General features: G+C 44.5%; 1 protein-coding gene across 3 annotated transcripts in view; it reads left to right on the top strand.

Annotated features, from left to right (window-relative positions):
• The window catches only part of ppfia2 (PTPRF interacting protein alpha 2), a 137,085-nt gene that overhangs the window by 93,562 nt on the left and 16,897 nt on the right, over positions 1-26,626 (top strand). For 2 of the 3 annotated variants that reach the window (XM_071512189.1, XM_071512196.1), the window contains exons 3-15: positions 2,838-3,002; positions 4,479-4,553; positions 9,371-9,481; positions 12,883-13,104; positions 14,542-14,688; positions 16,618-16,752; positions 17,440-17,523; positions 20,251-20,382; positions 20,493-20,555; positions 21,372-21,463; positions 22,442-22,574; positions 23,358-23,575; positions 24,692-24,932. In XM_071512189.1, coding sequence (XP_071368290.1) covers positions 2,838-3,002; positions 4,479-4,553; positions 9,371-9,481; positions 12,883-13,104; positions 14,542-14,688; positions 16,618-16,752; positions 17,440-17,523; positions 20,251-20,382; positions 20,493-20,555; positions 21,372-21,463; positions 22,442-22,574; positions 23,358-23,575; positions 24,692-24,932 — 1,818 coding nt within the window. The remainder of the gene's footprint in view (positions 1-2,837; positions 3,003-4,478; positions 4,554-9,370; positions 9,482-12,882; positions 13,105-14,541; positions 14,689-16,617; positions 16,753-17,439; positions 17,524-20,250; positions 20,383-20,492; positions 20,556-21,371; positions 21,464-22,441; positions 22,575-23,357; positions 23,576-24,691; positions 24,933-26,626) is intronic. The other variant, XM_071512201.1, reaches the window with a different exon arrangement.

The raw sequence follows: 26,626 nt of genomic DNA, 5'->3' as shown, positions 1-26,626 counted from the left end.
TCAAGGAGTTCTGTGCCCAGCCAGCCAATCATCACCGTTGTTTTGACATTTCCAACAACAGTTCTTAGTCCAGCAAAACCAGATCTATTCTTGGGGATAAAATTGGTGATGGTGCTTAGAGTGTTTCTCTTCACATCCCCTCTTAAATTTGCATTTATCTACCACAGTTTCTCTCTAAAGTTTTGCAACTTCCCCAAAATGTTCATGTCTGTGGGCTTGAGCAAATAGACTGCTGCAGACTCCGATAGACAGTGTCTTGAGAAAACGCAAGATATCTGGTGGGTATGTTTTAAGGCTCTAGAAGCACTGAAGCAACCATGTGCACTGTCTGTTTCCAATGCCCAGGCATACCTCATTAGCTCCCAATATTCTGGCTGAAGATTTTTCCACTTACTCGACATGGATGGCTGCTCAACAGGAAAACTAAGCCCAAATAGCACTGATGCCCTGCAGTGTCCAATGCAGACTATTTGGAACAAGAACCGAAAACATTAGAGGGCCAACTCAAATTTTTGGAGCTGAAGTTCTGTATCTTTAATAAAAACCTTTCATTTTAAAGGAGTAAGCAGACGCTGCTATTGACAGATAAGACTGTGTTTTCCATCCCAGTGCTGATTAAGTGTGGATTTACAGTGGTGCACTGTCTGTCTCTGGGTGTAGGCTGGCTTCCAGAGAAGCAAGAAGATTTTAGCACTGCAGAGAGAGAGAGAAAGAAGGGGAAGGGAGAGAATGGGGTGAGGAGCAAGAAAAGAGGGAAGGAGGAAAGTCATTTTCACTCTCTCACTTCATTATCACCTTGAATCCTCCAATGGGCAATTACCAGCCAAACTTTAATTAAGCTTGGTTTTGTCGCTGTTAGGGCTTTAAAAGTTCATAATTAAATCTTTTAAGGCGTGTGCAGGCAGTCAGTGGACTGAGGAGCTGACAACAGAATTGATGACAGTGGAACGCTAGGTTACTTTGGCAAGTTGTTTTGGATAAGCATCACAACTAAACGATTTGCATGTAAATGCATATTTATTCTAGACTCAAAACTGGTGCAGAGACACGATAAGAAAGAATTGGGGGGGGGAGAGAGCAACAGATAGAGGATGGAAAGAGTGATTGAACAGGAGGAGAAGACTGGGACTGTTGCCTGTTATTATTCTGAGGGCGTTAGCTGAGGCAGAACTGAGGCCAAGCGTTCACTTTCTGATTGATTAAATGGTAGGCGTTTTGGTGTGCGTGCGTGTGTGTGTGTGTGTGTATGTACCCATGATGGCTACTGATGGCTGCTGATGGGGCTCTCAGTCTGCTGCCAGCCCCTCATGCACTCAAGGACAGTGGGACAGGGGAACAGACGACGCTCAGTCCCCCTTCAACATTACAGTCTAGACTACTCAGTCAGCATGTTTGTCTCACTGCTCAGGGTGTCTGACAGTAAGAGCTCAGACATGGTGCTTACCTTTAGACGCCCGCCAAAACTCATCTTTGCAATCTGCATCTACAATGACTGATGGGCATTATACTCCTTTATGTAGGGGTCAGAGTTGTATCACAGCGAACTGTAGTTTTTCTAGTACTGGACGTGGGGAAATGGATGATGAGGATGGTGAAACTGAGCAGTCCACTAGTGACGCTTTTGCAGCCTTCTGTTCCCCTCCTGCTGTCACAAACAAAGAGGAATATATAAGAGAATAGCAGAGGGTTAATGTGGTTTAGGTGCCATTCGATCTCTCATCAGACCCTTCTGTGTCCCTTTTTTTTGCTTAGTAAGGACCTTGGTGGTCTTTGTTAAAAAAGCATGCAGCATGAATGACCCGTTTTTTGTTCGCCAGTGATGCCAGTAGGAACTTGATTTCCTAACCAGTGGTTAACCACACAATACATATTATCCAGCCGCAGCTTTATTGGGCGCCCTTTAGCGGGAGATGTTTAGGCTAGTGAAGCGTAGCTATGTCAGGGTTGAAGCGGCTGTTTAAGGAGCCAATCAGGGTTTTTCTAGGAAAGAATGAGGTGATTATTTTGAGGCAGGCTCCGAAGGCTCCGAAACTGACACTGTACCCTCTTAGCAGATCATTATCATTGGGGTGTTGTGTTATATTGTGTTGGACAACTCCCAAGAGGGGATGGAGTGTTGAGATCTGCATTAGCAGCCTATCATGAAACTGCAGTGTCTCCAGGATGCAGAACCAATGAGGAAAAAATCAGAAGTGAAAGCAGATCATCTTTTACTCTTGTCTCATAGCTGAACCTGAGCAAAAAAAGTCAGTGAATAGTCTTTTACCTCTGCAGCCAGACTTGCTCTGGTGGTTTTATCAGAGTTCCGTTCATTGCTGGAAGTTAGCTCCTCCAGCTCTACCTCTCTCCTCCGTCCTTGGGATGCTCTCTACTGGCAATTGATTTGGCATGGTACCTAGCAACACATATTAGCATAATCCATTTTGTGCACTGTCCAAAGGATTGCAATTGCTTTTGAGTAGAGGTATTGTTGAAATTGATATTTGCATTGTTCATGCCTTTACACTGCGGAGGCATTACAACTGTGCAGTACTTTTTCCCAAAAGGTTTTTGACAGTGAAATGGACAAGCCGCTACATTTTTTCCCATATGGTTATTCAGATTTGACAAGAGGTTTACCACAGAAGAACTCATTGCAGTATAATGAGTGGCTTGGCATTCATTTCACTGGGGGTAACACCTTTTCATATTGTGTCAGTGCATCTGATAAGATGGATTGGGTTTGTGACTGTGATAACAAATAAATGCAACTGACAATTTGTAACAATGTGGATGACGATGATGATTGCGATGTCAAAGATGATGATTGTGACTGTCTCTCTGATCTGTCTCTTTAGCTACTGCTGGAGCATCTGGAGTGCCTGGTGTCCAGACACGAGCGGTCACTTCGTATGACAGTGGTGAAGCGGCAGGCCCAGTCTCCCTCGGGGGTCTCCAGTGAGGTTGAGGTCCTCAAAGCACTAAAATCCTTGTTTGAACACCATAAAGCTCTAGATGAGAAGGTAAGCCTGCCTCTATTAGCATATTGTATCACCTTATGTCTGAGTGTCAGCTTTAGCAGGACCTAATCTTTAAAAGCCCATTTACACCTGGAATTAGAATGTGTTTCCTCTGTCTGGATATATGATTTAACTGAATTACATTTACAACAAATGTAAAAATTTGTCTCCAGTGTACACACTGAAATCTTTCCCTCGCAAAGCACAGATTTCCACTCATGCCACTGAAAATCAATTTTTGACAATATGTCACTAAGTGACCTGCCTGTCACCTTTTTAATTTGCATGTGCATCCAGGTTGTACATCCTATACTGCAGGTTTATGTTGGGTTCAGAAGTTGCTATATGTAGATTGGAGGATCATTGCATGTACACTTTGGCCAAATGTATCTGACCAGAGATGGTTGAGGTGATCAGAGCTTCAATGTGTCTTGAATGCATTTACACCTGGATTTTATACATTTTTGCTCTATCCGATAATAATGCATGTTAATTCAAGGTATAAAAGGAGTGTCAATGAGACAATGACATAATGATATATACTCTTTGTTCAGTAACTAGTGTTCATTATATATTACAAGGGTGAGGTTTTTAATAGTTTAGTTAATGGACTGAACACAGTTAACACCAACCACACAGATGCACAAATTGCTGCAGCGTCATCTGTGTGTTTTTCCTGCTATGATAGATGTTCTTTGCTGCCATTAGCCAGCTCTCCTCTAACTGTCTCTACCAGCCTCTCCTCTGCCTCCTCAGAGCCTATTGATTTATGACCTTAGCCCCCTGTGTGATATCACCACCGCCCCTGTAATCCATTCAGCCCCTCCTCAAAAAGCCATCATTTATAAAGCATCTCCGATGGCATGCTGTTCAAGGGAAATAAAAGCTGCATCGGGCGGCTGACGGTCTCGGGGCCATCCTGAGTCGGGGCCCGGCTCGCCTCTAATCCAGGATCAGCCTCCTGAGATCTGACATCCTATTGGGCCACGGCAGTGGCGGCGGCTCGGTCGCCGGGTGGCGCAAGTAATCGCTCCTTCACCACCGTGACAAATACAGGAACTCGGAAGAGGACGAGTGAGCCACGAGTTCTCTCATGTCGCAGAGGAAGAGAGGAGGGTAGGAGGGTAGGAGGGGAATCTCCTCCCAGCAACTGGTGCTTTAAAAGCAATAAAGGCCTCATGCCCCTGGACAGAAGCTTTGAAGTTGCAGCAAAGCGTTATTGTAAGGCTGTGGGAGGAGGAGAGAGCTGCTCCCTCCGCTCTGGCAGTGAGGATTCTGTTTTGCCATGTTAACCCCTGCTTGCTTAAGAGTGGAGCGGTAATGGGAGTCGAGGGGATATCTAAGCAGGATCATAAGCATATCTCCCTGCCGTTTCCTCAGGCTCTTAGCTACCTATCTATCTGAGTGCAAATGCACATGATAATAACGTGGTTCATCCATTAAGGTTGTGATACATGTTTTTTTTGTTTTGCTTTTCAGGTGAGAGAGAGACTACGGGTGTCGCTGGAGAGGGTCTCGGCCTTGGAGGAGGAGCTCACAGCAGCCAATCAGGAGGTAAAAGCTGCAACACTTATTATGCTTAAGATACTATACGTTTTAATCTCTTTTGGTCTTCTTTGTTGTGTTGTATCTTTAATGCAGATACATGGGGAAGTGGATGGATGGATGGGTGGTTGGATGGATGGATGGATGGATGGATGGATAATAACATGAATTGCAGACTAATAACAAAAACAAAATCGTGTCCCAGGGTGCTTTCATATTGAAATACTAGAATTAGATTAGATAAAACTTTTATCCAGTTTCCTCATGGGGAAAATGGATCATCACAGCAGCAGATAATAGGATAAAGATAAAACTAAGACAAATAGAGAGTACTGAAGACAACATAACAAGTAATTACAGCAAACAAACCTATTGAAAATAATATAGCAACTAAATAAAGGTACAGCATCTTCACTGACAGATTTACAGATTGCAGTGGGTGTGCATTGCTAGCTATACAGGTGTATAGATGGGAGAACATACTGTATATACAAACAAAACATATATACAGAAATTGGTCCAGATGTTCAAATATTCATTGTGAACTATGCACATTATTAGATGGACAGATGGAGGTAACATATGTACACAAATATGAAAACATATGTACAGAAATATGTCCATGGTATGCAGATGTGCATTGTTAGCTATCTCCTTGTCAGATGCAGGTAACATACAGAAATGAGTCCAGATGTGCAAATGTGCACTGTTAGTGCTGAGCAGTTACAGGTGGAAGTAGCATACATACAGATATGCATCCAGAAACATGTTCCAGCTCATAGAATAAAGTCAGGAATATGTGCATGGATGCAGATCAAAATTGCGAATACATACTGTACAGAGATGTGTCCAGAAATATGTTTTGGCTCACGTACACAGATACGTTCAGAGCCTCAGCTTCAGAGGGAATGCAGAACAGCACTGTGCACGTGAGCGGCTCAAGCGTGGTTGGAGCAGGGTGGACTAACCCCCTCCTCAGCCTCCTGGCTCGGGCCAATGGCAGCGGCAGTGCGGCTCCGGCGCTGCAGATGGTCCCGTTCCAGCTGAGAAACAACCCTCAGGCCGGCACTTCACAGCCTGTCAGACATGCCAGTCTGACACTCAGGCCTAGAATAAAGTCAAGTCGATCAGAGGGAGGGTGGAGAGAGGGAGGGAAATGGAGGGAAAAAGCAAGTGGAGGGGTGGGGTGGGGGGGCTGGGAGGTGTGCGGAGTGGGTGGACAGAGAGACACAATGAGATCGGGGCTGGAGAGGAGAGAGGAGGAAATGTAAAAGAGCAAACGGAGACAGCAGACAGAAATAGAGGTGGCAGGTGGGAAAGAGAAGCAGGTTGTGTATGTAGGTGTGTGTGTTAATGAGAGTGCAGGTGAGGTTGGTCAAAGCACATCTGACAAGGCGTGGAGAAAAGGGAGAGAGGGAGAGAGAGAGAGAGGGTGAGCAGACAAGTCGTAACGATGCATACTGATGGCGACTAGATGCTGGAGTCGCTTGCTTGTGGTCTGAATGCGGGATTAGCAGGCACAGCATCTCATCAAGAACTTCCTGGGGCAGATTAAACCACTATGGTGTCAGGGGATGGGAGGAGAAGGAAAGAGAGAAGAGGACGACGACGGGCTAAACAGTTAAAAAGTAATGTGACAGCGCGCCGGCTCCCAAACGCTATCCTCCTGCTGTCATTTTTCTTTTACAGGTTTTCAAAGGCTTTGTGCCTGGATAAAGTCAGTGTTTTTTTTTTTACTGAATTGCATAGTCCATGACAGACATTTCACAAGAGAACGTTCCTCACATCATACAGCCAAGGTTATGCGCATTCGCGAGGCCGTCCCTACTAAACGGTTAACATTGTGCGTTGTCAGTGTGGCAGACGGATGAATGATTGGACCTTGAGGAAGCGGCTGTTTAACTGGCTTTGCGGAATAGAAACCTCCACACTTCAGAGGCTCCAGGGAGGCGGGCAGAGCCAGGAGCCAGCACACCGCTAATTGATTTGTGATGGAGGTCTGCTATAAGACCCCTCTCCCTCCAGGGGTTTTAGAGACCTCCGCCGCGCCTGATGACATCAGCGACCTTTGACCCCCGCGCGGTCACAGGTGTTTGACACTGATTACCGCCACTCCTCTCGAAGCTGATTACTCAGATATTGCAATTTGTTATTACGGAACATGCCGCGATAGAGGCTGCAAATGGATCCAATTGGAATCTGGTCAAGGGTAAATTGAAGTTGATAAGCGCTCCCAAAGAACCCTAGGGAGTCTGAGCCGATGCTTGTAATCCAGCAAATGGTCAGGTTCATCTAGGGAGCGGTCTAAGCTGAGTAAGATCCAAGAGCTTGTCAGAAGAAACATGGAGGGTAGGAGGAACATGTTGCTTTCTGTGTTATCCTGTCTGCTCTAATGCTATGGCTAACCTTCACATCTTTGTTAGAGAAATCCCAAGGCATCACCCACCCACTGCATGGAGAAATGAACACATTCTTCACATAAAACCCAACAGTGTTTTTCTGTCTAAGAATGGTGTGTGTATATATATGTATGTGTGTGTGTGTGCACATACGTTCGCTCCAAAGTGTGTGATTGATCGTAATTTAAGCGCACTGCACCAGAGACTTACATGCCCCAGGCTTTCACCTTGACAAGATCAATCTTTTATACACTGGGAAAGCCCCGCTCCTCCCCCTCCTCCTCCTCTCTACATGTTTGTCCAATCGCTCCTTCCTCCTTCCCCTCCGTCACACTGAACCTGACAGTTCTCTCCGTCCGACATAGCGGTGTCAAAGGAAGAGAAGGAAATCACGACGGCGCGCAGCTGAAAGCCCGTCTCCTACTCTGTTTAGCTCTGCCGCCTTCTCTCCTCTCTCTTTTGATGAGAGGTAGATCAGCAACATCAAAAGGAAAATAATAGGAGCCACGTTGGTTTTGTATCTGGAAAACTTCTCCTTTCTCTAATTTCGTCTGTGGCACTCCATTCATCATTTGTTCTGCCTTTATGTCAGGGGTTGTGTTCGCGTTTGATCTCGGCGCCGGAGAAATTACAGGCAATCTCGGCACAACGCTGCAGAAACATAAGGAGGCATAATTGTGCCCTCATTAAAAATAATGGATAGCGACGTAGGCAATATGCAATGGCGAGCAAGCCTAGCTGCTGCCAGTGAGTTCTCAGACTGGAGGAGTTAATGTCCGAGCTTAATGTAAGGCGAGTCCGTCCGTTTTCTCTCCTGCCCTCTGCCCCCGCTTTAAAGAAATCCATCCATCAAGCATGACTCTGTCTCTGATGTCAGCGGGGGGCAGGTTAGGCTTTGAGTTTGAACTAAAGCATTTCAAGTCACTTTTTTTTTTTTAATCATTTTTATCTACAAAGATGTCATTGATCGTCCTCCATGAGGAGAGAGCGGGCATGCTTCCTTCACTGTTTTATTCACGGCAAATATCTGTGGCTGCAATTTTGCAATTTTGTCCCTCTCACCGGGGTGTTCACATACACAGTGATATATTTCAGAGAGCCACAATTTATCTGTTCTGAACAAAAATGACATTTCAATAACTGTAACATTGATACAGTGCATGCTTTTATACTGGAGATAACACTCCTTTTGCAGCAGGCTGTTTACTGTAGAGCATATATTGTGATTTGGATGAGGGATATTTGTCTAAATCTAGTGGCAGAGATACCCGGGTCACCTGGAAATCTGTCTTTCACTGACCTCACCAGTGTCTCTGGGAGGGAAACAAACATGCTGATTTGAGACAATCCTGGGTGATTCAGAGATCAAAGCATCCCCAAAGCCTCTGAGCACTCATATAGAAGAAGCAGCAGGCATCCACATGGATTTATCCGTAACGCTGTAGTTGTCAAAATTTCTCTGCTTGCACCAAAGAATATTACGAATGGAATAACGTTTGCTTTCTTGAAACTGAGGGGAAAATACATGCTTGACTAATGCTGCCATGTCACAGAATAGTGACGGTTCATTTGAGTGTGTATTGGAATACCTTTGGCACAAATGATGCATGCACACACACACTAGCTGTGTCATTTACTATGTTTCTGTTGTATTTCCAAAAGCCACACTTAAGCCATCACTTTTATGAGAAGGAGGTTTCTCCCCCCCGCAATAAAAATGGCATCCATGTCATTTTTAATGGTTTGTGTGCTGCAAATTACTGCCTTTCCCCCTTAAGTTTCAGGCTAGAGAGCGGGAGAAGAACACGTGGCACCACAAAGTCTCAGCCCCGTCGCTGCTGTTGTGTAAAGCAGTGGTGTAAAATTGTTTATGAGATTTATAACGATGTATCCTGAGCCCTCTGTGCTGTCCAGGAACGGGTTAGCCGGCAATTTGGACGATTACAGCCGAGCGTGGCCTCTACCTGTCTGTTCCCCCGTCACTCGGAAAGCGATAATCACACGGTGGCTGTCGAGGAAAACCCTAATTATTGTTGTCACCCCTTCGACAGGATTATGGCTGTTGCTTGAGGTGATAAAGCGAGGCACGAGGTCCGCCAAACACAATAATTATAGTGATTATGTCAGCGCTTCATCTGCTTCCAACGTTTGTTAATGCTGTCTTCCAGAAATTCCTACACAGGCTGTAAGGAGGGTGATGCTGTAATTCACTGGAGGGATAAGAGGGAAACATCACTAGATAACTGAGAGTTCCAACAATGCTTTCATACTAATGTCAAAGCGTAGAGGAAATACAGTAATGCATGTTATACCTGTTGCATCTGGCCCTGAACCATCTCAGCTCTCTGAACCAGCAGCATCCACTCTGTGTGTTTGTATATGTGTGTGTGTGACATTTCGGCTCTGACCCCTCTCTGCCTCCAACAGATTGTGGCCTTACGGGAGCAGAATGCCCACATCCAGAGGAAAGTGGCATCGGGGGATGGAGGAGAGGACATACTGGAGGGCAGTGAAGCTCAGCAGAAGGTCCACGGCAAGGTGAGCATCCTCAGTAGAACATGGAAAATGCACTTTACTCTCTCCATGTGATTCAGAAATATTTGTCTCACCGACATGTTTTGGTTAAACCTTCAGCAAGGTGCAGAAGTAGGAATCCTTATCCAACAAGTATTTGATGGACAGCGAAGTTCAGGAAAAGTTCAGCGTCAACCCAAATGGGCAGAAAATTTGCACAATATGATATTATGGCAGGGTAGAAATTCATATAAAAACAGCTTTGGAAACTTTTTTGAACTGAATATTCAGGTCCCAGTTTCACAAAATGATGCAGGTAGCAGCTACAATCTACTATGAATATAGTCTCAAAATTCATTTATTTCATATATACAACATTATTTTAAACATTCTTATATTCTATCATCTGCTGTATTTGACATCAAAATGCATGGTATCCACTGCACTGGTTTTACTTCCAATATGAGTTCCCCCTGAGCCCACAATCACGTTTTAATTGCCAGCATGCAAACGGTATATTCTTAACAAATTGCCAATCTTCTTATCAGGCGTTTACAATATCTTTGGCTCACTGTGCGGGCGTTCTGAAGGACGCTCAGTCAGGCGGACGTTCTTGCCGCAACCTCGGCCGCTCCCATTACGCGGAAGTGCTCACAGATCTGCATAGCCGCATACAAATTGCCCTCTGATTATTAATTTACAGGGAGAGGTGTCACCGCGTCCACACTTACCAGATGAAGCGGACGAGACAAAAACCAAACCGCGCCACGAGCATCAGAGCCCCACAGCGGAGCCTAGAAATCCTTTAATGTGCAGACGGCGGCGTCTATAACTTACACAGAATACCTGAGATAGGTAGATCAATGGAGATGTGATTAGTTGACTGGTCTGCTGGAAGTGGGGAGGGGTGTGTGAAGAGATGAAGAGTGGGTTGGGCTGACAAGGTGACAGCTCTCCGTGCGCTGTGTGGTTTTTTTTTGAAGATGAAAGGAGTGTATGCGAACGTGTGTGTGTGAGCGTGCGCACCCTCAAAACGCACGTTCTCCCGGTTACGTGATTGGAAACCGCTCCCTTGAAGTGAGGCTAGTGAGGGCTAGTTATTCAGTGTCACTGCGCTCAGAGGGACTGACAAGGTAGTGGCAACAGCTGCCATCCAGCGGGGGGAACGACACGCCTGATCTGCAGGACGCACTGCCTCCTGGGAGCAGGGGCCTCTCCACCTGATTGGAGAGGTATACACACACACACACACACACACACACTCACTCCCTGGTTGTCATTCATGTGACGGGTGGAAAGAGGCCAACGAGTGGCAAGAGGGAGGAGGGGAAGAAGAGATGAAGGAAAAGAGGAGAGGCTTGCGGAGTTCTCAACCCCATAGCAAAGACCTGGATCCACCTGACAGCCAGCTAATGCAGTCTGACAGATGAGGCCTGTTGCTTCATTTTCCTCATTTCACATACATCTGCAGTGCTTATCATGCTGGACAGCACTGCAGCTCTTCATTGCCCAAACAGCTTTTTTGAAACATTCTGGACCCAGCTTACTTATCACTTTTGTAAAATGATAACCCAAGATAGTGGAGCTGAACAATTAATCGGAAAATAATCGAAATTGCAATATGAACTTCTGCAATTTCCAAATCGCAGAGGCTGCAATTAAATGCTTAAGAGAGAGGGGTGTCCAAACTGGATTTCTAAACAAGGTGTTTTAGTGCTCCGGGTAATGTTTGGTCCATGAATCAAGAACTATATTCAAACTCAGTAAATCCTGCACACTGACATCTATTTTTTTTTAACAAAATCACTTTTTTTCAAACAATTAAAGTTCTAAAAAATGTATGACAAGAAAAACGTGACGATATGAATCGCAGTTTAAATCGCAATTGCAATATTCTGTCAAATAATCACAATTAAATTTTTTTGTCAATATCTTTCAGCCCTATAAGATAGTTACAAATGTTTTTTGACTACACAAAGTCTTTGTGATAGGCAGGTACATAAAACAAATCTCATTTTCAGCTGGGAAAATGGACATATAAAATGAATCTCCTCATGTGGATGCATGAGCTAGGCTAAACTCTGTGTAGATCACCCCTAAAGTAATAGCAGATCGGTCATCTAAATCCCACCGCCCCTTAAATAGTGAGATGAGACAGTCAAACAAGCCACAGTTGTATAGCATGCTATCTCTGGGAAAGTTAAGGCATTTTTTGCACTAAAGCAGAAGAGAAACTGCTAAATCCTTAAAGTTAGTCCATTATGAGAGTGGGCCAGAGCAGAGGGTGCGGGTATTAAAATCGCCGGTGTGATTTAGTGGGTCCTGTTCCTCGCTCGGGTGAATCATTGATCACAGGCAGCAGGCACAGAGGCCCAATTAGGTTTGTCCTCACAGATGGATGGCTGAGGATGGGCAGCTGGGCCTGATACAGCAGAGAGAGTGAGAGAGAGAATACAGAGATCACTTTTTCTCTGTCTCTTCAGTTCCACCTACCTTTACAATAATCTCATTGCAGCATAAAGAACAGGTATATTATTTAGAAGCTGCAGTGGGATTGTCAGAGGGACTGTGTTATTTAGGAGTGATAATAAAGTTGATGTTCTTGCCTCTAAACCTCTAGACCTTGGATCTCTCTCTCTCTCTCTCTCTCTCTCTCCCTCCCTGGCACCCCCTCATTAATCTACCTCATGCAGAGACCCTGGGAGCTGTACAGAGTGAGGACTCAGTGAAACCTAATCATATTACTAATGCAGGCGTCAAAGCAATCTCTCCAATGCAGTCTGGAGTGATTCTTACAGCGCCTCAGTCGCCCGGTCTTTGTCGCCATCCCAAAAATTAAACCAGGAGAGAGAGCCAAACCTTGAGCTCCTGAACTTGAATTTATTCGAGCGTTAATGTGTCTCACTCTCAAAACGAAGAGATGGCATCTGAAGTGGGAGCGAGGCTGATTTCTCAAGGCCCACTTCAGCGCTCGGTGGGAAGCCGGGGCATCAGGAAATTGTTTTCTTCACCTGGTTCATCAGTTTCAATCTCGCTAATATACCTCCTCTCCTGCATCCTGGACTCAAACCACTGCTTCTGTTATTGCATGTTGCCAATTATTTTAACCTTTACTTGACACCGTGGTCCCCTGTTTAAGAAAGCAGCGTCAATAACAAACCATCCAAAAAATTACCGTAGTACCGTAGAGTACACCGAAACAAGTAGAACAAAATAATATAAGAAAAATGATCTCCAGATTTCATTTGTGAAATCCAACCTAGACCACATTTCCAAATAAGAATGATATTTATTGGGATTTGCATGTTTGATCCACCCTCACAGATGAACATGTTGTTGCAATATGTCATGTAGCCACTAGAGTTCATAGCAACTTTCAAACATCTAACCCTGACCCTACCCTTCCTTGATCCCTCTCCCCCCAGCGTCTGTCCAACGGCTCTCTGGAGTCGGCCCACGAGGCGAGCCAGGTGGTGGAGCTGCAGGACCTGCTGGAGAAGCAGAACTACGAGCTGGCCCAGATGAAGGAGCGCATGTCCTCCCTCTCCTCCCGCGTCTCCGAGGTGGAGCAGGAGCTGGAGACCGCCCGCAAGGACCTCATCAAGTCAGAGGAGATGAACAACAAGTACCAGAGGGACATCAAAGAGGTGACGGCGCAGCGTGCACACACACACACACACACACAATGAGGACAGGGAGAAGCGCACACATACACACACTTGCAAGGAAATAACAGTCACAAGAGAGACATCAAAGAAGGCAGTCACTTAACAAGCTTGTATTAGCATACATTTTCACAGTCTTTCTATCTCTCTCTCTCTCTTTCTTTCTTTCTCTCTCTCCCTCTGTGGGTGCATATGTGGCTTCTCTCTCATACGCGCAAACACACACACATGTACACACGAAGAGAGGAACCTAGTAGGCTATATAAACAGTTCTCAAGGACACATACAAACACTGCGCGTGAAACAACCTCCGAGCAAAACAAGCAACTGTCACTGCATCTGCCGTCGGTCGCTCTTTAAAAGCCATTTAAACCTCTGAGGTTGGAGTGTAGACATATAGAGCCACACAGCCACTTTCCCAGAGAAATGAGGTCCGTGCCATAAATGGGCAATTAAGAGCACAATCATAGGCCCATTCAATATGTGTTAGAACTGTCTGTGTGAGGTGAATGCCAATGCAGAGGGCTGAATATGAATATGAGCTGATCCCCCCCCGTAGCCCCTGGCTGAGATTGCTATTGATTGCTAACGATGCCGGCAGCGGCAGTGATTGTGGCCCGGCAAATGTGCGCTGGCCCCATCAGATAGACCCGGTGTTATTACTACGCACCGCCTCGACTCAGCGCGGTATTTTTATCAGCGCTATGGGTAGCTAAAAAGTTTATGCGCTTACGTGTGCATGCATGGGCGATTCTCCATACAGGAAATTAACTCTTCTGAGAGCTTCTGAGATAATGCTGTAAGCTTGTATCGCGGCGCCAGAGTGAGATACAAGATCGCAGCGCCGTGTCTCTCCTTTATGAGGCTGTATTGTTTCTCTTATTTGGTGTTTGACTTTGTTTCTCATGTAGATCATGTCGTGGTCACACACCAATGTATGGAGCTACTTTACTGACAAAAGATTTTGACGAACAGCTTTACTTTGTGAACTTGTACTTGTGTTTCTGCACATGCAGCGAAAAGATCTGTAGCTGTGATTCCAGTTTGACACAAGTTTTCTACTAATCGCTCCATTTTGTAATCATGCAGCAGCTGTTTGTACTTGCATTTAAGGTCACCCATGGCTGCACACAAGTTTTGCATACTTGTACTAATGCATCAGTGTAAATCAAGCTTGTATATTAAGTTACAAGTATGCAAAATACATTTGCGAGTAGATAAACTGGAATTACAGCTACAGATGTTATGCAAATTCAAGGACAAAGCATAGGTCATTCAATGTGTTTTTATACACCTCAAATGCATGTTTCAGTGGTAGAGAAATTACCCCAATACTTACATAAGAACCCCCTCATTCCTCTTAGTCATGTTGTTTTTTTTGGCATTCTGCAGCTGTTCTGACTGTGTGTCTCCATGCAGGCCATGTGTCAGAAGGAGGACATGGAGGAGCGGATCGTCACGCTGGAGAAGCGCTACCTGAGCGCCCAGCGGGAGTCCACCTCCCTGCACGACATCAGCGACAAACTGGAGAACGAGTTGGCCAATAAGGAGGCGTTTCTCCGACAGGTCTGTCAAATCAAAGGAGTTCCTACATTGGCGTAGTGCTTGGTAGAAATTAATCTCTCTTCTCTCTTAGCTCCAATGCTCCTATTGACTTTAAAAACATCCTTGATAGTTTTAATGAGCCACTGAACTTTGAATCGTTCATTTAATCATTTCAATCACCATTTAATCTTACACAAAATGAGTTGTGGGTCCTTGGGTCCAGGTGCCTGTTATGTGTCCAATGAAATAGACCATTCATAGCTGAAACGCCAGACATATTTGCTGCAATATTACTGGATTTGAAAAAGAATGAACCATGCTCACGGCTGGTTGTGTAAGATAAATAGTTCATGCTACAGTTTAGAGCCGTTCCATAGAAGTTTGGCAATGAGAAAACATCTTGACATTGTGTTAAATAATATCAGAGGAAATTACTCCTTTGGGAAATTGCACATGGCTGGAAGTCATCCTTATCAATCATGTAATGCTGTATGATCAAATGATCGTACAGATGAATTCTCCCTTTGTGATTCATTGCAATCGGTTTGATAAATTGCCTGCCCTTAAAAGTTTGAGAGACAGTTTCATGAGCACATACACATACACATACACATCCACCAGCTGAGCTCTGGAGGGATAGAATGCAATACTAATATGAACGAAAAGTAATCATAGGGGCACACATACAGACACACAAGCTCCAATCTGCATTGCTGGGGAGAAGGTTGCTTGTGCGCCGTGAGAAATAGACACCAAGCAATTTCTCAGTTAAATTATCTACATAATTTTATTTCCGATGCAACGTTTGCCCTTGGCTTGTGTACGGCATCAGTCAGCCGAGCCCCTGGCCACAAAAACAACCTCATCAAGGTGACTACAGTACCTCTCTACTCCACAGAACGAACGCCACTGCATCCAGAAACCTCCTCAGAACATACAGAAATAACCCTAAAGCCTTTGGGCTTGAGCTCCGCCACCGCGCACAAACACTCTCCTCGCTGGCTGCGTAATGAGTTTACTTGTTGTCGTGCCAGCAGCCGCACCCCCGGGGTCTGGCTACTGATGTTTGAAGATGACTCGTTCAGGGGTGCAGGGGGTGGGCGGCGATACAGAGGGATGAGGCAAAAATGGAGAGGAAAGGCAAAAAGATGGATGGAGGGGCACCTAGGGAGGAGAGAGTGTGTGCTGCGCCCCCCAAACGCACACACACATACGGTCACGCTTCCCCAGTGTGATCTATAACACCGACAGGACGGTGAGACTGGGTACAGACAGAAAATATCACACACACACACACACAGGCAGCAGCACAGCCCCGGCCCACTCCAGTCTAATTATTGCATATTGAGCCAGGTCCAATGCTTTGGGGAGCAGAGCATCTGGCGCTGATGGCGAAGGCTGCCAAGCCATCCCCAAAAAACAGAGAGGCTTAGAACTGATCTGAACCCGGAGCAAGTCATGGAGACAGTAAAAGTGTCTTAACACGCAACTGGGAAATAGCCATTTGGTGGTTTCATTTAATAGTGGGTTTGAATTTTGCCTTTACAGTGGCGAGTACACCGAGAGACTCATCAAGGCAATTATATACAGATCTGCTGTGTAAAAGTGGCCACTGTCACTCTTCGTGCTATTTTAACGCTCTTTTGAAGCACTTTGAGGAATCTTCAGTAGCCACGCCCACTAAAAGACAAATTTATGTTGCGATTCACATTCTTGCCTTCCAACTCCCCTCCTACACACACACACAAGTCCAATTCCATTATGTCATGTTATATGATGGAAAAAATGTCCCAATAATTTGGCATCCATGAGGACAAAACCGTTAAGAGGACAAAACGCAAATTGGCAATATCTAGAAAATGATTGAGATGGATTATAAAGGCTGTACTGCACATGAATCAGAAGAATGCGTGTGTGTGTGTCTGTGTGTGTGTGTGTGTGTGTGTGCAGATGGAGGAGAAGAACAGGCAGCTACAGGAGAGGCTGGAGCTTGCAGAGCAGAAGCTGCAGCAGACCATGAGGAAGGCCGAGACGCTGCCGGAGGTCGAGGCCGAGCTGGCCCAGAGGATAGCAGCCCTCACCAAGGTAGGAAGACACACACACACACACACGCGCGCACACACACTGTTGACACTTCCCACCAGATGCCCTTATCTTCACATGTTGCTATACCTATGTATTTGTGCATGTCATCTTCTCATGACGTTTCAACATGTCCCTCTCCTCTTCCTCGGCCACATAGTCTGACTCCAGCTGTTCTTCCTCCCCCGATGATTATCACTTTGTTATGGAAGCTAAACTCCAAGACATGAACTCCATTCTTAGGAAGGTAGTCCCACAGGGCGTCACAGCTATTGCCAACTACTGTAGACAGCAGATTTCATTCATTTATCTTATTAGCGTTTTGTGGCGGGCGTGTTTACTGGGGTTCTGCTCTGGCTGTTCTACCACCGTGGGACAGCTGCATGGCACTTCTGGCTGGAGCTCATACTTGGCAGTGCTGGAGCAGCTCTCTTCCTCTCTCATTCTGTCCTTCGGTGGCCTCTTTCTCTCCATCTTCCTCCTCCGTCACTCTTTGTTTGAACCGGCTCTCCCTCGTTACGCTTCAAAGAATAGATCTCCATCTTTGCGTCTGGGGTAGAGGCTTTGGCTTTGGGTCTCGTCGCCACTGCTTTGCCTTTGTTGCCCTCCGGCTGTTTAAACCCGCAGGTCACCGTGCCTCCCTCTCCCCCCTTCCTCTTCTCTCCTGTCTACGCTGTGATCCGTCTGTAGGCGGAGGAGCGCCACGGAAGCATCGAGGAGCGAATGAGGCACCTGGAGGGCCAGCTGGAGGAGAAGAACCAGGAGCTGCTCAGGGTGAGTCAGCACGGCGGCGGCGTGCCAGACGCAGCCGAGCCAGGCGAGGCTGCGCGCTAACCGGGCAGCCGCTCCTGCATGAGCATGACAGCTTGAGGCGGCCGTGATTGATGGCGCACCATCTGATTTACCGCCAATGAAACTTGACCCGATAAAATGTTTCACACGCTCCACTGACGCAGTGGTTTGTAAAACGCTCGCAGATGACACAATCATTTGCAACTTATTTTAGCCGTGGGGCTAAAATAAGACGCTGACTTCATCACTGCGTTACTGAGAGCAGCAGTGCTTTCAGTGACACAGTGATCAAATGAACGCCTTCACAGTGAAATTGAAGAATGTCATTCAAAATGCTAGATGAAAACTGCAACTGATTATATTATGTAAAATGTTTCTGCTTTCTGAGCAAAGGTCTTAAAGGAGCATTAAATAATCGTTTACCTTCTGTATATGAACCTCTACTCCTGAATTATGCAAAGCTAAGGTTAGATGATAGTGAAAATAAATAGGTGTTAAAGGATAATTCCAGTTATTTTCCACCTGGGCCGTATTGTCCTAGTTTTTGCCATCATGATGATTGATTGTGTTCAAAATTTAGTATGTCTCAGTTTACAGGGAACGCTGCTGTCCAATACACACCCACAGGGCCAATGCAAACTCCAACAGTTAAAACCCAAAAAGTGATTAAAACACGTCTTGTCAACACAGTAACACTCACACTGCAATGGGACCTGCCTGCATCCGATTTTCTGATTATCCATGGCTTGAAACTTAAGTATATTGCGGTATTAGAATTTATTTTAACTAGCGTTAGCTAGTTGGCAAGTAGACCATTCAAGTACTCGGAAGTCATTAGAAGAAAGCTATGTGCAAATTTTTTGCTCTGATATCTCCAACCTGGCATCACGAATTGTGGAGGTGTGTTACCACAAGTGGTAAACATACCAGGGAATCCACCGATGTCAGCAGTCCAAGCTAATTAAAATAAAATTATCAGTTATATTCCCACTAATATAATCAATCATACTTATAAGCAATATCTGCTGCAGTTTGTTTATGGTTAATTTAAAATTCATGAATAGAAATGATTTTAGATGTGGGTGTTCCAACAAGTAAAACACGTGAACACTTTCACGTTCTTCCACTTCTTCTGATATGACATAAATGCAGCAGAGGACCGGCAGCCAGTAATGTAAACACGGAAGTGTGTGAGCAATGCCAAAAAGTATCAAATGAACTATTACAACTGAAATGTTGTGTGATAATTGTTCAATCACAGCTATTTAAAGACATGTGTAACTGCAGTGTGAGTGTTATTATGTTGGAAGGGCGTGTTTTAATCACTTTTTGGGTTCGACAGTTTGCGTTGGCCCTGTGGGTGTGTATTGGAGAGCAGCGCTGCCTGCAGCTGAGAGGTACGTAAAGCTCTACAGTGAAGTAAGTGATGAAATTCTGAACACAGTCAATCATCATGACGGCAAAAACTAGGAAATTTAGGCCCAGGTTGAAAATAACCAGAATTATCCTTTAAACCTGGATATAAAGTCATCTAGAGACTTTGCCTTTCTTATCTCAGCAGGGAGATCGTTCAAAAACTCTGCTACCTGCAGATCATTTTCACAACCGAGATGAGTAAGCTAGCTAATCAGAGTAGGGACGTAATAGAAATGTCTAGTGAAGAGGTAAAATATCAGGATCCAATATACTGTAAAAATAATACTGCTTTGTCATCTACTTTTCTTAGGCTTCGTAGCTGAAATGTCTTCCAGTGTCAGTAAATATTGAGTTATTGATATTGATTCATTAATTAAATGTTTATTCAATTCAATTTTGATTCTTGGGGTCACAATTTGATTTAAAATTGATTCTCAATTCATCAGGATTATTTACACTATGTGATTCGATAAATAGATTCTAGATTTAAATTTTGAATTATTTGCCCACTGAATTCATTCTAGAGAAAAAAATATTTTTAAGAGCATTTGTGTGTTGAAAGTATTAAATGTAAACACAGGGATACACACTGTGTGTGCTTTTGAAGAAAGTAGTCAACAGATTTTTTTTATGGGTGAATGCCCAGAGGTGAATGCCTTATCCAGTTGTCACTTCAGATCCACACATTTAGCAACATCCGAGTAGCGTCTGGTCAGATGACTAGCGTTAAGTTTGCCGTGTTACCAGAGTAATCCAAAGTCAAATGACAAACCTTGAGACTTGTTGGGTTGGTTTAACAGAGTTTGCCATTGTCCATCACTGTAGAGCCAGTGGAGAGAGCAGGTTTTGTCAAAGGGGCTACTGTACTAATCAAAGCTGAGCTACAGAGCCACCAAAGCAGCAGAATCTAACATGAAAGTTACAGTTGAAATGCGCTCTTGCACTATTGGCTGTAAAATAACACATTCAAGAATCAATTCAGTAGGATTTGAAGAATCGACTCTGAATTGGACACAGTAAAATCGTGAGGCATTGGAGAATTGTTTTTTTTTTACCTAGCCCTATTGATCAGCAACCCTATCAACCCCCCACAGATATATTAGGGTCATTTTGTGCTATTGGGCAATGAAAATGGTACTTAATAAACCTTTAAGATAACTAATAGCTTCATTTAGAATTGCATAGCCGGTCTTACTTTCATACCTGAAATCACTCTGTGGAGATAAGTTTTTCAATTGGTAGGTATCTCACTGGAATGAAACTCTTCAATGTGTCTTGTTGTTATCCCTGCAGGCTCGGCAGAGGGAGAAGATGAACGAGGAGCACAACAAGCGTCTGTCGGACACGGTGGACAGGCTGCTCACAGAGTCCAACGAGCGTCTGCAGCTCCACCTGAAGGAGAGGATGGCCGCTCTGGAGGAGAAGGTTAAAGATGGCTGCCACGTCAACAGAAACATATCGATAACAATTGATTCCAATGAATGTCAGGAAATAGCTATGGATCTTCTCAAAACCTCTTCCTCTTCTCTTCGCAGAATATGTTAATCCAAGACTCGGAAGGTTACAGAAAACAGTATGAGGAGTCGATCCATGAAAAAGTAGGTTGCAGAGATGGAGAAATGATTTTTACCCTCCTACATTTTACATGAGGTTGGCTTAATAAAGTACTTTTTAATAGAGAAATAATGAGGGTGGTTGTTGGCATTAGCTTCATTTTTTATAAACCTCCGCTGTTGAATATTCATAAGCTTCACTCATGGGGGGCGATAATGAGATGGACTTCATTTCCAGTATGGAAAACGCTAGGAAGTATCACGCTTGACAGTTAGTATTCTGCGATATGAATATAATTAGCTCCAATGTTATGCAGCTATGTCACTCCACAGTGTTGACAAGCATTGATATGACTGCAGTATGCTACGATGAGTTAAAGGAATAGTTCACCCAAAAATGAAAATTCTGTCATCATCTACTCACCCTCATGCCAAATGAAACACAGGTAAAAATTTGTTAGTCCATATAACACACAGGGAGGTTGCAGCACAACTTGGTAGCAGCCTTCTCCAAAACAACTGAAGTCAATGGGGACCTGTTCTTTAGAGTTCCAAAACAAAAACAGCCAAACAATCACACTGTGAATAGAAAGACCTATACACCATTATTTGTTGCAAATCAATCAGCTGTAGTTAAGATTTGCACTAAATGATGGTGTAAATATACTGTAGGTCTTTTTGGAACTCTGAAGAACTGGTCCCCGCTGACTTCAGTTGTTTTGGAGAAGGCTGCTATGGAGTTGTGCTGGCAACCTCCCTGTGTGTTATATGGACAAACTTCACCTGTGTTTCAACAGAATTTTCATTTTTGGGTGAACTATTCCTTTAAGATCACAGTGACATCTTGTGTATTTCCTCCAGACTCACCTGGCGGAGGAAATTGAGAAACTGAGATCAGAGCTGGACCAGTTCAGGATGAGGGCAGGCTCCCTCACTGAACCCACACTGTCACGGTAGGCTGTGTGTGTGTGTGTGTGTGTGTGTGTGTGTGTGTGTGTGGAACGCATGCGTGAGCATATAAATGTGTCTGATAGCTGAAAAAGCCTCTGAAACTGAATTTAGACCATCATGGGACACTGAAACACTCCACTGAAACCCAGACTGATGAAATTATTTTAGGTGGGTTCGCACCTACCGCCCTTATATAATGGTTGGGGAAACTGTGATACATTAGGCCTTTAAATTAAATATTAATTTACAAAAAAGCATAATTGAACAATTAAATTAATAACCGTATATATTGGCATTGAATGACACTGACTGGCCAAGGTCCAGTAAATAATAAAAGGCCAATATCGACCCAATATATCAGTCTAACCCTAATGTGTATATCTAACAGGAGGCAGAGATGCAAGAATGCCGACTCAGTCTCTCCAGCAGTGTTGAGTGTGTTGTTTGATCTGTCTTTGATGAGAGAATATGTCCCCTACTATTTTGAAAACCGTCGCCTTCACTGAACTTTCCATATCTAATCTTGGACGTGTCTTCTGACTGCTCCTTAACGCTGCGTGGCGTTCTCATATAACAGCGCTGAATGTGTTGACAGTAATCTCCTCCATAGGCATTACAAACAATTTGCAAGCGCAGAGGCGCGCGTAACAAGCTCTGATCCTTCGAGAAGTACACTTTCCGCCACATCACCATGACTATTAGATACACAAGAGGACCCAAAAACAAGCTTTGATTGGTTTACCGTCAGCATAACTGCGAGCATTACCATAACATTTTTCTGTTGCGTCTCATCTTTTGTAATCGGCTTCGCGGCTTAGTCAAAATCCCTGGGTAGGATTTGCGTTACATTGAGCACGAGGTGTTTAACAGTTTGAGGTATTGTTCATCTTCAATGTATGAGACCCGGGAAGATGTTTGAACGCAGTAGAGGGGCTCGGCTGTGACTGACGGAGGCCGTTTCTCTGGCCGTGTGAGCGCAGGTCCCACCTGGACACGTCCGCGGAGCTCCGGTTCTCTCTGGGGTCGCTGGCTGAAACCCAGTCGGATCACTACCGGTCGGCCAAGGTCGTCCGCCGGCCGAGGAGAGGTCGAGTGGGCCTGCGTGAAACCAAGGTGAGGCGCTTAGGCTTTCCTCTCCACCTTCTGTTTCCCCTCATACTGTCTTCTGCCGCTCAAATTCCAATCAACTGTAAGGTTGACATGGCAATAAATTATTGAATCTTGAATCTCATTCTGTCTGCCTGCACCACTTGTTTTACTACTACTATTACTACTGCCACTGCTACTACTACTATTACAACTATTGTAACTGCTAATAAACAACATAATGTCCTGCATACCATGTAGTCAGGCAGGTCATTTCAAAGTCTAGAAGCCCTGATGGCAAAGGCTCGATCTCTTGTTTTGTTTAATTTATGCTTAAGAACAACCAATAGGGACTTTTTCTTCTTCTTTATTCTTGTTTTTAAACTAGACTTTGGAACAGCCAATGAGGACCTCTTGTTTTTAATCTACATTTTGGAATAGCCAATAAGGACTTTTGGTTTTTAGGCTAGACTTTTGAACAGCCAATAGGCAGCTGTGATCTGGATCATATGGGGTTAAAAGGTCTGTGACATGGCTTGGTGCCAGACAGATCTGGGCCTTAAAAGTGATTTCTTAAATCTTAAAATCAGTTCTGAAACTGACAATTAAGCAATTGTGCTTTTTGATTTGTCTTTTTGTTCCCATAAGAATCCTAACTGCTGCGTTATGTAAAAACTTAATGAGACATGAGAGGGATGTTTGACTGAGGCAGGAATGCAAAAAGTTATAGCAGTCAAAATGAGTTTAAGAGTTTGTCTCAATCATAGTCTTCCTCTCTCTCTCTCTCTCTCTCTCTCTGTCTTTTCCCAGGCGAAATCACTCGGGGAGCATGAGTGGCGCTCCCAGCAGCTGGGCGTCCTGGGAGGCCACCCCTTCGAGAGCGACACGGAGATGTCGGACATCGACGACGACGACCGGGAGACGATGTTCAGCTCCATGGACCTGCTCTCCCCCGGCGGCCACTCCGACGCACAGACCCTGGCCATGATGCTGCAGGAGCAGCTGGACGCCATCAACAAGGAGATCCGGTACCTGACGCACACCCTTTAATTAGATATGCAGTTAGAACGGAGAATAACGGGCCAGACCCCCAGACGTATTGATTTGCTTGCTTTACTTACTTGAGTTCTTGTTTACTTCATCCGTTTCACTCCAAATCCAATTGGCGCTTGACGCATTTTAAGCTCATGTGCAGGAAACTGGGTCTGTTCAGAGTACTTTTGCCTTTTTTTGCAGATTTCTTGAAAGATTGTGCTGACTTTGGTGTGAAATACTAATTCTCTTGTTGGATCAAGCTATATTTAACTATGTCTCCATTGCTTTGCATAAAAGTTTCTTAATATCTGCCCTATTTCCACCTTTAACCCGAGCTGCTTAAGGTATCAGTGGTCTGCATGTCAATGGGTTGCTGCTCCTATCTATGCACCAAACACTGTTCTTGTATGCATTAGAGGGTTCAGGAAATGCGATCTGCCACTTGCTTGTTAATGCCGTAATTATCTTGTGCTGATTAGTATTCATAACCCCAAGTGCAAATTTACTTAGTTCTTTCTTTCAAGGGTTGTTAATGTGCCTTATGGTCGTCTTTGCTAATTTACACCACAATCAATAGAGACGGTGTCGCATTTTTTATTTTTATTTTTTTCAAGAAAAGCACACGCTAACTGTAACATTAAAGAATTCCACTCTGATGGCAGATAGTGATCCTAGTCTTAGGAGTTGAGCTCTCATCTAATTAGCCAGTGAGACCCTGGGTATGGTTAAAGCTAATGAACTGACTTTTAGCCTTTTTATCTCTTCGCCTTGGCCTGTAATTAGTTTGCCTTATGGGGGTTTTCAACGGAACTTATGCAAATCTGAAGAAATCCACCTCAAAAGACTATAAAAAAAAAAGTGAGTGGAAGGCAAGGCAAAATTCTTAAACACATTGATACTAATATGTTTCCTTATCTTGCCTCCTGACTCATCTGAGAGATGCAACACTTAACAGCACATGTGTGCTGTACTTCATTTTTATTGCAGCCAAGCTGGCAGTTAGCATCATGGGAGTTACGAGGTGAAGAAACAAACCTACTGTATCCCTACACTCTTTTCCTTTCCTTTCTCTCACCCCCCCTCCTCTTCCTCCTGCCTCCTCTTCCCAGGCTGATACAGGAGGAGAAGGAGTCGACGGAGCTGCGGGCGGAGGAGATCGAGAACCGGGTGGCCAGCGTCAGCCTCGAGGGCCTCAACCTGGCCCGCATGCACCACCACGGAGCCTCCATCACTGCCTCAGCCACCGCCTCCTCCCTGGCCTCCTCCTCCCCGCCCAGCGGACACTCCACCCCCAAGCTGGACCCCCGCAGCCCCGCCCGCGACATGGAACGCATGGGGGTCATGACACTGGTATGTTCCTGCACTGGCTTTAGACATCCTGTGTCCCGCTCCTACCACCAGCCCACTCAACACATATACAACATCAGTAGCCTTGGAGTGTGAACAGGTTACATCATTCAACAGAATTACCTTCAGCTTGGCCTCTAAACTGCAAAAAAAGTCATGCAATCCAGTACTAAATCTTAAATCTTCTTACAAATATAAATATATAATATAGTATAAATTTGTTCCTAGAAAATCCATGAAAAATGTGAAACTGCATTTGAAACAACTAGGATTAGGTAATCGGTTCATTTTTATTTTGTTTTAAAAATAATAACATTTTATCACTGAATACGAGACTAATTTATGAAGATGGACATTTTTTGGAGTGCAAGTCAGTCTCATCTTTTAGTTCACTGCAGGAGCTCTTTATGAAGACCTTAGGGAGAGTAAATCTGATTAGACAGCGGACAAGTGACCTTAAACAACCTCAGAATAAGGATCTAAACCAAGTAAACATGCCGTCCAACTGAATGATGCAGGCACCCCTCGGGCCAATCAGTAACAAGATGCATCATCCCTCCAAGCGTCATCAAAATCGGACCAGCGGTGTCTGAGATATCATGTTTGAGTTCCACATTTTGACCCCATTACACCAATCAGTGTGATTTGTGAGGATAGCTAGATGTGTGTAGCAAGTTTCATGTCAGTCCGACTTGCAGTGTAGGAGGTTAGTTAGTAGAAAATGTTGACCTTTAATTACACCGCCCCCATCAGGCCAAGTAGTGTAATTGTTTTAAACGCTGGAACACTGTGTGAAGATGCATCATGCCTCTAAGTTTAATCAAAATGAGACATTGGCGGTTATATTCCGTTCCCCCATTACATAGCGTGGGGAACAACTGGTCTGAGAGAGAGAGAGAGAGAGAGAGAGAGAGAGGGAGTGAGGGGAAATGTGACTTGGATTCCTGTGAGGCAGCCACTTAGAAAAGCAATTGGCTTTCTCTCAGCATGATTTAGATGGGGTCCGTAGTGCTGAGATTGATAGAGTGAAATGTCTATCAGGCTCGGGGTTTACTGCCCTTGCATCACAGAGCAGTGTTTGATTAGAGTCTGAGCATATGCTTGTGTGTGTGTGTGTGTGTGTGTGTGTGTGTGTGTGTGTGTGTGTGTGTGTGTGTGTGTGTGTGTGTGTGTGTGTGTGTGTGTGTGTGTGTGTGTGTGTGTGTGTGTGTGTGTGTGTGTGTGTGTGTGTGTGTGTGTGTGTGTGTGTGTGTGTGCAGGGATTTTTTTTTTTGTACCAGTTCATAAGTAGATAAGTAGAGAGATTTATTTTACATAAAAATACTTTAATATTAAATACCTTCAGTGTAATTCTGCTCACTCCTCTGTGCCAAGTGTACCATATGTCCAAAGCAGCTCAACATGTGTCCTGCTGTATTAGTGGCTGTTTCAACACTGCGCTCCAACTCCAGTAGGAAACATTATTTTGAAGTAAAGAATAAAGGTTTCATACTGCATCTCTGCTCGGTGGACTGTTAAAGACACACATGTGGGCTGGGAAAGAGCTGAATTTTTAAAGACTTGCAGGATTAATTTAATATTCTGAGAACCGCGTGACAGAATCTGTCTTCCTCTGTCACTTGTCATCACGCAACCAAGGTGACAACATGGCAGCTTAGGAACTCGCTCTGAATTGACAATAATGTATTCTACCATCT

The sequence above is a fragment of the Centroberyx affinis genome, unplaced genomic scaffold (genome assembly GCF_046629955.1).
Source record: "Centroberyx affinis isolate AG114_WGS23_722 - 3 ecotype Tasmania unplaced genomic scaffold, CSIRO-AGI_Caff_v1 ptg000277l_1, whole genome shotgun sequence".
Taxonomy (NCBI): Eukaryota; Metazoa; Chordata; class Actinopteri; order Beryciformes; family Berycidae; genus Centroberyx; species Centroberyx affinis.
The sequence above is the reverse complement of the archived record's forward strand: the minus strand, read 5'-3'. Positions and strand labels throughout refer to the sequence as shown.